The 15060-nt window shown below is 43.4% G+C and overlaps 1 protein-coding gene across 4 annotated transcripts in view; it reads left to right on the top strand.

Moving 5' to 3' along the window:
- The window catches only part of VWA8 (von Willebrand factor A domain containing 8), a 369572-nt gene that overhangs the window by 297153 nt on the left and 57359 nt on the right, over window positions 1-15060 (top strand). The window contains exon 38 of one of the 4 annotated variants that reach the window (XM_067713442.1): window positions 4401-4614. The exons of the other annotated variants lie outside the window; for them this stretch is intronic. Coding sequence (XP_067569543.1) covers window positions 4401-4490 — 90 coding nt within the window. The 3' untranslated portion in view covers window positions 4491-4614. Of the gene's footprint in view, window positions 1-4400; window positions 4615-15060 lie in introns of those variants that run through there. 4 annotated transcript variants of the gene reach the window in all.

The following is a 15060-nucleotide window of genomic DNA, read 5'->3' as shown; positions in this document are numbered from 1 at the left end:
TACTTTCTATAAATCTGGCATATATTAAGAAGGAAAAAGTGATTGTTTTTCAGAAATATTCCTCACTTTCTTAAACCATGATACGCTTTATAAAACATTGAATTCTGTAACTCTCAAGAACACACGTATTATTTAAAGACCATGTGATGATAGAATAAAAAAGAATCTAATAGACCTGGCTTTTGGAATGAGATAGACTGGGATTTGAATCCTAGCACCACCGGTTAATTGCTGTGTGACAATAAGTGGCTTAACTTCTCTAGGCCTTGGATTTCTGGCCTGTGAAGTAGAAATAACCATGCCTAATATGGAGAACTGTGAGTATTAGAAACAATATATATGAAGTACCTGGATTGTAGGGCCGGGGTCATGAATGTGTTGTTCACAGTCTCTCCCCAATGCCTGGAACAGGCACATGGGAGACACTCATCATCAGTATACATTGAGTGAATGAATGAATGAATTCCTCTCAGCAGCAAGATTAGGTTCCATTGTTCAACTCTGCACATATAAATCAGGAACATTCTTTCAGACGCTTTAAAGAAAGAAAAACGTAGTACACGTTTTCTTCTTTGCATTCTTGGAAATGCCTTTCTTCTTCCAGATGAATATCACTTTAACAAGTGAACAGTAAAAGTAATTGAAGAGCAAAGCCTAAGTTGGAATTTTTAGGCAATGAACTGCCTTTTCCTTGGCATAGTTTATTCTCATCTTTTAAGGTACCCATCTCTCTCAGATCACTTGGAGCTGCCGTACGGCTAGAAATGTTTTGAGTCTCCTTCATGCCACATCTTTTGCAACTCAGAGCAAACGTGTTTTCCAGAGCTCAGAAGTCATCAAGTTCTCATTCCAGCTGCCAGGGCCATAAAGGGGCTGCAGCATTCTGGGCAGAGAGAGCATAACGTTAGGAACATCAGTTTGGGATTTGTAATACTTGCAGTACCATTGGACTTCCTGTGTGAGGTCGTGAATGAACAGCAAATCATGAGCGTTAGTATAAGAATGGGACATAAGTGTTATTGTAAGAGTTATTATAAGAAAATGGAGTGTTATTTGAGTGTAGAATTCTCATTCAGCCTAAATTTCAGAAAATATCCTTGATTAAAATCCTGAGTTACTTTTTCCCAATGCTGATATTAATCTGATATATATCTGGTACATCTCTACTGAAAAATGAATGTTTTGTACTAACCAGTACCTTTTTCACACTCAGAAAATAAAACAATAGTAATAATAGCTAACACATGCAGCACTTAGTGCGGCCAGGCACAGTTCTCGGTGAGGATGTGTCTTAACTCTTTTTAACCCCACAGCATCCCTATGACGTAGGTACCATTATTATCCTCATTTAATAGATGGGGTACCTTACACAGCTAATAAGTGTCAAGAGCCAGGATTTGAATCCAAGCCAACTGGTTCCAGTGTCTGTGCACTTAGCCACTACGTTAGAGGACATTTTCGAGTAGCAGGAATACAGGTCTCTGTTAAGACTGAACAAAATATATATTCGATCATCCAAGTGCCTATAGGCAAGGCAGACCCCCCCCCTACACTCCTTGACCAGGGATCGAACCCATGCCCCTTGAGTCTTAACCACTGGACCACCAGGGAAGTCCCGACACTCTGTTTTCTTCACATGCAACATACCTAAGTATCACTTGTAGATTGAAGGCTGATAGGAGGATATCCTCTGAAAGAGCCTTCCAAGGATTCTCCCAAAACTAACAACATTCACCTCACTTCCCTGGGGGAAAAAAATGCTGTAATATAATAGCACAATACAAAACATCCGAGCTAGTCAGCTCCCATGCTAAAGTTCTTATCTTCAGATTCTGATGACGTCTGTCTTTATGAACTTCCAAGCAGAATTATTCGGTTTTACGTATAATAGGAAACAAGAAAGGAGATAGCAGATTCACTCCGTCACAGGGGCTTTTCCTTAAGAGCTGCACTTACCCAAACTCGCTAAAACATTCCCTTGTGGGAGCGATCATCCCCCTAGGGCCTCTTCCGGCACATGGGCCACCTTGCAGAACTAGAGAAAGGCTCTCCTGGGGGGAGGACGGATTGCCAAAGGGCCCTCTCTGGATAAGCCAGTTAGGAAAAGATAGCCACTCCCTCCAGGCTGCTCACCCCAGAGCCTAATGCTGGTGATGGGAGCACAGTGGGAATTTCAGCCCCAGTCACATGGCCTCAACGTAGGCTCACCCTGTACAGCCCCAGGCAGCTGCCCCATTAGGGACACACCAACTACCCAGGCCCCTGGATTCTTTAAACTCTGTGCCATTGTTAACTCATCCCAAAGCCATATACATGACCCTTAGCTCCCTGAACCCTGTTAACAATGGAAAGAGCCAGGTGGAAGTGGCACTTGGAAGGAAACCCAGCTCCAGGCAATGAGAAGGAAGCTTTGCGTTCATTCATCACTCAACTGCCTGTTGAGAATCTCCTGTGCGCCAGGCATCTTACTGGATGCTGTTCAAAGACGAGAAGTCCTGAATGTCTGTCCTTACTGTCAGGAACACAGGCAAAATAGAGAATCAGGAGTGTGATGGCTGACAGCGGCTGGGAGTCCAGGTAGAAGAGGTTCCGGATCAGGCAAAGGGATCCTTGAAGCTCCAGAGAAAGGACAAGGCAGGGAACCAGAGCAGAGATGCATGCGATAGGGAAGCATATTGGGACCTGGTTGCCAGAAGAGGGATCCAAGGTAGGGGCTTGTTCCCGAGGGAAAAGGCAAGGGATCAGATAAGACGAAGTGCGGAGAGAGTGGGACCAGCAGCGGGACAGGCTTGAGACTGAGTGGGATTTGGGGCTAAGGCCATAGCTGGCAGGACCACCTTAGCCTGGGGCCTATAGAAGTACCTGAAAAAGCTGAAATGTGTCTATCATGCTGTAAGTTTTCATAAAGAGTTGTAAGAAACAGATACCAGAAAATTTATTGGTGAATTGTGCAGACAATATTCAAGTTTCCAATTTTTTTATTTCAAAATTTAAAAAAATTCTGCTCTCAAAAAATTGTTAGTATGGGCTTGGAACAAACAGATCTTTATAGACAAATATAAACAAACATGTACGGAACCTTCTGTCAGATGGTGAGATGTGTATAACCCAATATTGCCTGAGGCAATTGCTGCCCAGAAACAGAGTTTAACTCAATACGCAAATGGCGTAATAAACTCCTCCAAAGGGTTGGGTTCTATCTACCTGCTTGGTTAATATAGGATGATCATATAATTCCATGTATAAGACTGAAAGGGGTGCTATTAATAATTACATTGGGACAACAGGCATTAAGAGGGACTGTCCCAGCCCAGCAGGACATACGATAAACTGGTTATTAGTCATTTCATTTCTATTTGTCTTATTTTATGTAGAATGCAGTTTTGTAGGATCCCTCTGATATTTTGGAAATATAAATTCAGAATATATGATCATATAAAACATTTGCATACCAGGAAAGGGTTTTCCCACTCTTCCCACTTAGTGTTTTTTTTGTTGTTTTTTGTGGGTTTTTTTTTTACGGTACGCGGGCCTCTCACTGTTGTGGCCTCTCCCGTTGCGAAGCACGGGCTCCGGACGCACAGGCTCAGCGGCCATGGCTCACGGGCCCAGCTGCTCCGCGGCATGTGGGATCCTCCCGGACTGGGGCACGAACTCGTGTTGCCTGCATCAGCAGGCGGACTCTCAACCGCTGCGCCACCAGGGAAGCCCCCCCACTTACTGTTTTTTAATAAAAGTCTTCTTTGCATTATAAACCCATAATGCATTCTAGAACACCACACAGTATGAATTCCAGTTAGCATGGCTAGCTCGCTACCTGAGATCTTGGGGTTGCCATGGGAGACGTTATTCTCATGGTCAGAATCTCCCAAGATTGACGGAAATTGCTTTCTTTTAATAAATAGGAGGAACATAGCAGCCACCTTAAAACTAATCATCGACACCACAGCAGAAACGGCTCCTCCCTGGTAAATACATGTTATAACACTTTACAGAAAAGCTGAGCCAGGACACCTAAGAAGATTTAGAATTCCAAACGAACTTGGCCTGCTGTACATGACCCTAACTGAGCAGGTCCCCCAGACATCAAATTTCTAAAGCGATTGCAAAGTGAAATAATCTATCTGACTTAGACTAGCACTGTAATTTTTCTCAAAACCAGTGATCTCTAAGTGCTTTGAAAACGAATTATTCTTTATAGAGTTAATCTTTTAGCTGTAATTTGTTTTGTTTTATTAATACTTAAGGTTACCTTTTCTCTGAAAGAACTGTTACTCTTACTCGAAGTGCTTATTCTAGTACACTCCTTGCCCCAGAAAATGCCTCCAACCCTTTTATCCAGTTCTTGCCCACAAACAGCGTAACTCCCCTGCTCTTCTTGTTTGTCTTCATCCAAGTAGGTACTTGAAGATTTTTTTACAATATACATATATATCTTGGAAGAAGAAAACAAGGATTCTTTGGAACAGAAAGTGTGCTGTTCTGTGTAAACGTGTCGTCGATAAACCCGGTGGTTATCAGAAATCAGGACTGGATAGGAGAACTTCTCAGACTGATTCCCTGTTTCCCTCTAACCTGTTTTTGTTTATCTTGTCCTCTGTTATTGTGGGTTTGTTTTTTTTTTTTAAGCAGAATAAAGCAATTGTTTGGATACTTTACTTCAATAAACTGGAAATATCACTTTCCAAAAGTAATCTAACGTTTCATCATCACCAGAATAATCCACTGGCTTGACTTATTATCTGGTGATAATTGCCGCCAAACAAAAGCTAAATCGGTAAGAAGCCTCCGACTTTGAAATTTATTCTCCCTGCTGTTTTCAATATAAACAAACCAGATATGGGACAGAAGCTCCAGTTTTAGCGTTAAGTAGCCCGGTCACTAGATAAAACTCATCCAGTGTGTTTAAAACTAGGCCCAAAAGCTAGAAATGGAGATTTTTCACTAGCAAACGTATGATTTTTAAATCACTAAATTGGTTCTCCTATATGTTTCAGTTAATCTACCAACACTTTGAATGATTACTGTTTTTGCCAGATTGATTTATTTTCCCTCTTAGTCTAGCCATCTTTCAGGTTTAGAACTTTCAGGTTTACTGAGCAAAGGGAATATCCTAAGAAAATTCATTGCAGGGCTTCCCTGGTGGCGCAGTGGTTGAGAGTCCGCCTGCCGATGCAGGGGACACGGGTTCGTGCCCCGGTCCAGGAAGATCCTACATGCCGCGGAGCGGCTGGGCCCGTGAGCCATAGGCCGCTGAGCCTGCGCGTCCGGAGCCTGTGCTCCGCAACGGGGGAGGCCACAGCAGTTAGAAGCCCGTGTACCGCAAACAAAACAGAACAAAAACAAACAAACAAAACAAAACAAAATTCATTGCATCTTGGTTTGTGTAAGTGTACCAGCAGGAGAATTTTATCACTCCCTCGGGGTGACTCAGAGCCCTTCAGGTCTGGCTGCCTGTTAAACTATTTCTCTTTATTTATGGTCTGTGTAATGTGTGGGAGAGCGAAAGTTGGCCCTCGTGAGTGTTCCCTAAGCCTGCACATTGCTTTGCTTTTGCTCCAAACACTGACGTGAGTAGACTACCACAGACCAAAAGGTCACTTTGCCATTTTGTTCAGATTGAGAAATACTTTAGATAATTATCTGTCTTTTGTATCTAAAAAGAATAGGAGCAGGGGGAGGGAGTTGTTTCATTTCCTTTGCTAGACTGCGCGGGGGCTCTCGTGAAATTGTGAAACAGAGTGGAGATGCCGCCCACCTCAAGAGCATGTTGCTTCCAAGCGTGGCCCACCCATTTGCTGATAGGTTGCTGTTTCTGGAAATCCTTTGTTCTTACAAAGATAGCTTACTTTATGCCCTGAGAGTCTACCTCAACGTGTATGAGGGCAATCTGTATAAATCAGATAATATTTCCTCCTCAACTATTTCAAAGGTTGCAAACATTTATTGAAAGGCACACCATGTGGTTCAGCTATGGGCTATGGGCTGGTGCCTTTAAGGTGCCTAGAGAATGGAAGAGGGAAAGCCACACATGGGTGAATAAGACTGTTGTGTCACAAAGGACAGTAAGGAGAAGGCTAGAGTGCAATGAGAGCCCAGGGAAATGAAAGCAGCTTTTGTTTGGGAAATTTAGGAACGACTTCTAGAAGGTGTCATTTTCAGGATTACACTCCTCATGTCCAGATACCTGCAATTTGTCCAAATTATAGCTTTGGATTTCATTAATCTACCTTCCTTATTGTTTTTTTCACAACCAGCCTCTCTCTCTCATACTTAATCATCTCCAGGCAGATGGCTATATTCCACAAAACTTCTATTTAAAGGAACGTGTTTGGAAATTTTAAAATTCTGTTGACTTTTTTAAAAAGTCTTTTAAGCCTAATCTCCATGACTCTCATACAGTCCCTACTTTCTTCAAACTTCAAGCTACACTCCCCCATATTCTCAGACAATATTTCAGTCTTGTGCTTCTGAAAGAAAATAGAAGCGACCAAAATGCAGCTCCTCCAACTTCCCAGGCTCAGAGGTACAAGCCCGCCCGCCTGCCCTGTGCCAGGACCCCACCCGCTCCATCAAAGGCCGGTCTCTCCTCCCACCTTCACAGACATTTTGCTCCATCCTTTGTCTCCTTCGTTCTCTCTCCTTTCTGGATCCTTCCCATCAGTATTTAAACACGCTCTAGTGTTCTTCTAGACGCCACAGATCTCATTTGCTATCATGCTAATTCATGTGACTCTAATCCCTTTCACAGCAAAGCCTCTTAAGAGAACTTTCTACACACACAGACCTCCAGTCACTCACCTCTCCATCTAATGACTCCTGTCCCCTTCCCCCGCCTTCTACAGAATTGCCCTTGCTGGAGTACCAGCTAACCTCCACATTGTCGAATTCCATGGGTACCTTTCCAGTCACCATCTCTTTGGCCCTCACGAGCATTGAACTCTGCACACTCTCTCTGTGTTGAAGCCCAGTCTTGCGTTGGCTTCCTTGATAACCACAGCCTCTTACTGACTCCCCTTTGCCTCTCTTGCCTGCCCTTCTCAGTCTCTTTTGCTGCTTTGTTTCTCTCCTGGGCCACTACCCTTTTCATTCTGAACGCGTTTTTCAGGAAACTTCATTCGCTTCCATGACTTCAGGTGGCTGTGCTTGTAAAATATGCTAACAAATAAAATAGAAAAATGGTGGGAATTTATAAAACTGTAAAAAAAAATAGAGTTCTCCCTTTTCTTCTGTTTTTTAATAATTAATAATATGTCTCTACTGCATCATATATTTGAACAATACTTGTGTTTTGAAAGCATCTTTGCATAGATATAAACATGTTTCAAACTGGAAACGACACATGGGAGCCTCGCTGAGTACAGCCCCCTTCGTTCTGTAGATGCAGAAACTGAAATACAGAGAGATTAAGTACTTTTTTCTAGAGTCACACAGCTGCTTTGTGTCTTATTTGAACCTCCATGAGGGCATGTGCACTTCTTAACTATTTGAGAGATGAGAAAGCTGAGGTTCTGAGAGTTTGAATTTTTCCCATTTGCATAGCTAGAACTGGAACTCAGGTAACCTAGTTTCCAGGCTGCTGGCATGCTCCGTACTGCTTCTCTGCGTTCCTAGGATTGGTACAATTAAATTATATCCAAAATTAATTAAATTATATTTAAAAACTGAGATTGTCTTTAAAAAGAGAGAGGCAAACACACAACAACAACTGCAGCGTGGACCATTACAGCACGGCCTGATTATGAGGAAGAGTAAGAAGTTAGGAGGAATTTCACATGATAAAAATTCTAAGTGTTTATCTAAAGACTGAGGTAGATAGGTAGGGAGGTAGGCAGGTAGGTTGGTTTTTTAAATGTACCTGCTGATTACTGGTGAACTGATACCACAGTGATCGATGCATTTCTCCCTGATGTTCTTCAATAAGGGAGAATAAGTTTAGGAGTGATGACCCCTAACTTCTCCTTTGGTTATTGGGGTTTCCACATAAACCTCAGTGTGCTCTGATTAGCTAATTCTACTTTGACTTGGCAGAATGGGTGGGTTAAGGGATGAGGCGTTTCATAAACCTCAATGAATATGCCTTTATGCAGGTAGATTGTACGGGGTGCTGTAGCAAGAGCTGTTTGAGCACAGACGAAGGTCTCTCCGTGTCAGCTATCACCTAATCCCCTTGTCTCCAGCTCAGCACCCCTCCTGCTGTTCCTTCTGCCTGAAATCCCCAGCCACATGGACTGCCCACCTCTTTCTCTTCCTTCAAGATTCTTCTTGGGCATTGCCTCTTCCAGGAAGCTTTCCCTGATACTTGCCCCCAGAAACTAACACAACATTGTAAATCAACTCTACTTCTATATATATCTATATAAAAGATTTAGCTCACTTTCACTTTCCCATCCCTACTGTATGATACACAGTTAACCTCTCCCTCCCCCCGCTATATGATTTACACATCCTCTCAATAAATTTGTCCTGGGATTTTGGTTAAACCAGCGTTCGTATTGTGATGAGTATCAACCAGAAGAATCACGTAGTGTACTTAAATTCCATTTTTGCCAGTCATGCCCCTTGATTTTCAGGTAAAGAAAGCTAAGAGGAGATAAGTAACTTTGGCCAAAACCATTTCACCAGTTAGTACCAGAACCAAGATCAAAAGCCAGTCTTCTAATTTCCAGTAAAATGCTTTTTTCCATGACATCGAGCTGCCTCTCCAAAAAATTTTTTTAAGTTTAGTCTTAGTGAATCAATTTGAAGAAAAACCAAACTTTTACATGATTATATCAAAATATTCTTTACACTTCTCTTTTATTTTACTCAAATTGATTTCCATGACAGCTCGTATTTCCTATAAACTAGGATCAAAGTAAATGTAGATAAGGATCCCTGTGTAAAGAATTTAGAACTAGAAAGAACTTAGTCTGGTTTTCCACTTTGAAAATGAGTAAAACTGAGGCCCAGAAAGGTTGAATGATTTGCTCAGCATCACACAGCAAGGGAGGGGCCACACCGGGCTGAAATCCGGCTTCAGCCAGCAGGCCAGTCCTCAGTCTGCTGCGTACCACCCTCCTCTGAAACACTACTTAATTCCTCTCAGGCGCTTTCTTTCATTTAAAATCTGTCTCTTACAGATGCCTGATCTCATTCTCTATCTACATTAAACTTACTCATCCCTAAAAATGACATTAAGGAGTCAAAATAAGTCGGAAGTGGGGTATAAAGCGTGTCTCTTAAAACCAGGGTTCTGAGAAGCTACTGTGCTCGGCTGCACAACTAGAACACTACACTGTGTTAGCAACTGGGGTACGTGATGTCAGTGGAAGGGGACAGGGTGAAAACATTCCTAAGCGTCATACAGCATTAGAGTCACACCACAGAAGTCAGCACAGACACTGGGAGGACGCAGGGGACGTCTGGCTGCCACTCGCTCACCCCAGTTCAGCCCCAGGGCCCCAGGTTAATTTAGGGTCTCTGTACTTTGTCTTACGTTCTCTCCTCTTCCCTCCGATGACCCGTTTCATTGCCAGGTGGCCAGGTCACGGCCACACATACACAGCTTCACATCTGGAGTCCTCAGATGGGGGCACAGAGCGAGATGAGTGGGGTTGGGGCCCAGGGAGAGGGGGCGAGCCACGTGAGACAAAATGCGGAGGGAACTCGCTGGGAGGGCAGCCGGGGCTCTGTCCTGTAAGGAGTGTGAGCTCCAGGGTGTAAACAGGAAACAGGCAGAGTCACACTGTCGAAGAAACTGGAGAACTCACACAAAAGAGAAAAATGACAAACTCACTTATGTTTGATTATATAAACCCCTCACCAATTACAATCATTCTAGGAGTCGTTTGTGTCTAATTACCATGTAGCTCAATATCAACGATACATAACATAATTTGTGTCATAACTATGGCCTACATTTCATTAAAAAGCTTTACCCTCTGGTATTCAGTGTTCTAAGTTTGTTGCTCACAAAGAGCCTTCACAATCTAAAATTAAAAGAATATCTTGCAAAGCAAAACCCAATGGTATTCTTTTCTCCTCTCCCAAATGTCCTGCTTTCCAGTTTGCCTCCTTCGGTTCCAGGAGAGCAGTTGTCAGGCTTCCGTATACTCTTGGTGACATATACCCCGCTGGAGCCATTCTGCAGCTTTGGAATGGCCACAGAGGCAGTGCCTGTCGTGCCGCCGTTCACTTATTCACCACACATTTACTGAGCTTCTGCGATACGCAAAGACCAGGTGCTAAAGCTGATACGAAGAATAAGACCCAGTCCTGCCCTCACAGTATAGAACTGATGCCACTTTGTATATGTGGCCACATTTTCCAGTGCACAGCCCGTAGCACTGATTTTTATCACTTAAAGAAATATTTTCTTTAAAAATGTATGTGCATGTATGCATACAATAAATGCATACATTCCAGCTATTCAGTGTATGTATGTTGCCCACACGCTAAGTGGTGTTTTATACTCTCAGTCCATTTGAGCTAGTTCAGCAGCCTGGAAGGGTCCCTCACCCAGTGAGCTTAGAACAGAACCATAATTGCTCCCAGCCGGTGAGTGACCTACCACATTCTCCTGAACTCTGTGTATGTGCAGTGCATATGGCTTATTTCTCTACGGCCTCTCTTTATGCCAGTGTTTTGTATTCTGGTTAATAGTTTTGACTCATCATGGTTGTCAAAAAGTGTGGGAGACCAGGGGATAACGGGGGGAGGGATAACTTGAGAGATTGGGATTGACATATACACACTACTATATATGAAATAGATAACTAATAAGAACCTGCTGTATAGCGCAGGGAACTCTACTCAATACTCTATCATGGCTTATATGGGAAAAGAATCAAAAACAAAAAAAGGAATGGATATATGTTTATGTATAACTGATTCACTTTGCTGTACACCTGAAACTAACACAACATTGTAAATCCACTATACTCCAATAAAAATTGGGAAAAAAAAGTGTGGGAGAATGCTGGGCCTCCTGGAAGCAAAGAAAGACTGTCTCGCTCGATGTGAAAACACAGGTTTTACAAGAACTCCATGTGTCTTGAGGAAATGGTTGAGGAAACTCAGGGTAAACATCAGTAGACAATGACTTCATAAACATTTAGAGTCTGAGATGATGAACCAACAATGGTATGAAGAATAGCTGGAAGAAATGATGGCTGGTGACATAACCTGACTTTAGCATAAACAAAACAGAAAACCATTTGCCAGTGTTTGATGATGGAAATACCTCTCCATGGGGAGGACGCTATGATAACTTGTCCAGCACTGATTCAGTTAGCATTCCTATTTTCAGAAAAGAATTCCTCCACGCTAAATGTGTTTGCATGGAGTTGTACTCAGTGCTTTCAAGAATTTTTAGAACCTGGGTCTTATTAAAACCCCCTTTCGCTTCTCCCCACCCTAGTGGTAGGATGGCTTTTCTACCCACGCTTCCTTTTCCTAGCTACACTTAGCACCTCAGAGAATTCTGTTGACAGGGGAAACACAATAGTTTTAAAAACTGCCAAGTATGGGCTTCCCTGGTGGCGCAGTGGTTGAGAGTCCGCCTGCTGATGCAGGGGACACGGGTTCGTGCCCCGGTCTGGGAAGATCCCACATGCCGCGGAGCGGCTGGGCCCGTGAGCCGTGGCCGCTGAGCCTGCGCGTCCGGAGCCTGTGCTCCACAACGGGAGAGGCCACAACAGTGAGAGGCCCGCGTACCGCAAAAAAAAAAAAAAAAGAAACTATAAACACGGATAGAGAAATAACATAGGATGCACATAGGGTTGTATTCCAGAACATCACATCAGATAGAAGAAGGAGGGTGTTTGCGGTCACGGTTTCAAATATTTTAAATTATTTACCAAGCACATCACTTGTACCAGAAAACAAAGTATGCATCGTCTCTAGGAGTGTTCACGCAGAAAGGGGGAGAGTAGACAGAATTAGGTTGAGTCTGGGGAGGTGGGCAAAAGGTCCCCTAAGTCAAGAGGGAGGGCTGCTGGTCGACTTGAAGAAGCCTGTGAGAAAGAACAGGAGTCCTTTCTGAACCAGAGGCTCCACCCACTCCATCAGAGCAAGAGCTGCTCTGGGACAAGCCACAGACCGTCCCTTCTGCCTCTCACCTGTAACACCACAATCGCCTCATAAGCATTTGTTTTCAGGGCCAGGGAACAGGCCTAGCGTGCCCCCCCGCCAACCCACTACCCTGTCCCCCACCTCAGACAAAGGAAAGAGGACTTTATTTCCCAATCAAGGGCACTTACAGTGTGAATGCCCTTTGGGTTAATTATTTAGTGCAAATGAATATCAGCTACAGCATAATTGTTTAATATTAATGATCGAAAATCAGATCATCCCCTGCTTTCTTTTTTTTTTGCGGTACGCGGGCCTCTCACTGTTATGGCCTCTCCCGTTGCGGAGCACAGGCTCCAGACGCACAGGCTCAGCGGCCATGGCTCACGGGCGCAGCCGCTCTGCGGCATGTGGGATCTTCCCGGACCAGGTCACAAACCCGTGTCCCCTGCATTGGCAGGCGGACTCCCAACCACTGCGCCACCAGGGAAGCCCCATCCCCTGCTTTTTAAGAATTAGGAGGGATTAAAGAGGGCAGGAAGTCATTGAATATTTGAAAGCGAATGTTGCCACCAGCCAGGGAAAAACTGGAGATAAATTACATACTTGATGGCTTTGCCAGAGATTGAAATTGGGACACATAGAAACTGCCTATGGACAATGGTACTTTTGTCATGCGTTATCGTTGTAGAAGCTGCATGTTGTTTATGAAAACTGGGTAAGGTTTTTTGTTTTGTTTTGTTTTTTAACAAGCTGTCTTCATATGAAAGACCATCATTCCTAGGGTCATGTTATGTGACTTTCATTGTGTCTATGATAGAAATTTCTAACTTTCTAGTGTAGAATAAGAATAATCTCAGACAATAATCTTTTAGGCAGATGTATTCAGTACCTTATTATGGTCTGTATTACCCTGTGCTGTGACTTTGTTCCACTTTATAAAACATCCTCCTGGAAGCAAAGATCCTGTTTCTTGTTATCTCCGTTATCTCAGTGAGTAGTAAATGTGCCATAAACATACACAGAAATGTTTGAATAAGAAAATGAATGAGTGAATGCATTGAATTGCCTGCTAATCATCAAATTGTAGGCAACTGTACTGATATTATTATGACAGTTTTCGATGTCAGAAAATTTAAAGCACATCTTCTGGAAGTAGGACATCCTCCAAAGATCAAGACCGTGGCTTCTGCCCTGCTGCCTCTCATTCATCCTGTAATGAATGAATCAATTAGTTTGCATGCAGTAGACCCCAAGTAGCAGAAAACCCAACTCACAGTACCTTAAACTAAGGACATTTCTTATTTGCTGATGTAGAAGACCAGAAGCAAGTGACTCCGTGGCTGGTTCAGCAGCTCAGCGGTGTCATCAGGGACATAGCCTCCTCCATCCTCCCCTCTGCCACCTTCTTCTCATTGCCACATGGTCACCAGATGGAGACCACAGCACTAAGCATCACATTCTCACGCCGTGTGCCAAGGCAACAAGCGCATGTATGTTGCAAGGGAGGGGAGGGCGGTCCATCCAGGGCAATGAAAGAGCTCTTGACATGAGAGGAAAATCTTTCCCGGAAACCTCCTGATTTTCTCACATCTCGGGTCGCCTACCTTCCCCTAGATCAATCAGTGGCAGAGGGGAATGGGGTGGCCGGGCTTCATCCCAGCTAACCGTGGTGCATCTGACTTCTGTTTAAAAGGGAGAAAGAGGGAGTGGACGTTGGGGAGGCAGCTAGAAGCATCTGCTGTGCCACACCTAGTCTCCAGCTGGAAAATAAGAATAAGCTGTGTTGTCCAGTCAGTCCTCCAAGAAGTAACTTTCCCTCCAAGATTGTATTCTGGCTATTTATGTCATTTTACTGATGGTTTTTAAAAATCATGAGTTTGAGGAGGAGCCTGAAATATATGGGCCTTGCCTAGAAGGGCTTTCATGAGTCATGTCCCTTCCCTGCTCTGGCTTTGGGTTGCTTTACTCTGGGACATTTTTATGAGTTATAATTTACAAGCTCCATGTTTTTTCCATTTTGATTCATCTGAAAGAGGATAACAGTTCTTATGATTATAGCACGCTTATCTAAAAGGAAGTAGGTTGTGTCAGCTGTGAGTGAGAAACACGTCAAAGGCCTTAGCACGTGTATCCATTTGCATCAACAGTTGGTAAGAGTCCACAATACTTTGTGGTTTGGGAAAAATTTTGATCCATTTAAGTGAATACATTAAAGTCTATTTCAGTAACTGGATTGACTCACTTGAGCTCTTTCTAGATGAAACCAACCCTCGAAGGAAATGCATTCCAAGTCCTTCCAAAACACATCCTTCAAAGAATTCAGCAGTTTATCAACTTGAATGGCCAGAGGCTCTATAGCATCCTCTGTCCCTAGGAAACAAGCTTCCTCAAATAATAGGCCTTCCCTAGTATCTGTTCTAGTTTCTGTCCTGCGTTGGACTTTCCTAGACTTCCTGCCTTGTAACTTTTATGAGTCATTGTCAGTTCACGTAAGAGACTCCCTAAAATGCTTTGGAAACCGCTTGTCAGCTGAGTTCCTCCCATCCACCTAGAGAAATAGACTCGTGTGAGTATAATGGCATTCATAAAATGACACAGAATTAGATAAACTCCCCAAATGCCTCACTTTTGAGTATTTCTCTGGAATAAATCAGGTTTGGGCCGATGATTGTTTTTGTCAAGCATTTGTCAATTTTGAAACATGTCTAGACTCCCATTCGGGGTTGGTGTGGGGCTGACTCGTTGTGAGCCACGCCATTCCCCAGCAGGTGGCCTGGAAGACACACAGGTGGCAAAGAGCACACCAGTTCCTTTCTGCCCAGAAAGTTCATAGCGAATTTTCTGCCTCCCTGAAGGCCCATTAGAGGTGTCTTTGCAATGTTAAGAGTGTGATTTTGGAGGTAGCTGAGGGGGGCCATTTGACAGGCTTTTTCTTTTGCCTTGTGCTGTCATTTTTAGTACTTCTTAAAAGGCTATTCTCTTACAGCAGAATAACTGAATTGTGAA

This window comes from Pseudorca crassidens, chromosome 18 (assembly GCF_039906515.1).
Source record: "Pseudorca crassidens isolate mPseCra1 chromosome 18, mPseCra1.hap1, whole genome shotgun sequence".
Taxonomy (NCBI): Eukaryota; Metazoa; Chordata; class Mammalia; order Artiodactyla; family Delphinidae; genus Pseudorca; species Pseudorca crassidens.
The sequence above is the reverse complement of the archived record's forward strand: the minus strand, read 5'-3'. Positions and strand labels throughout refer to the sequence as shown.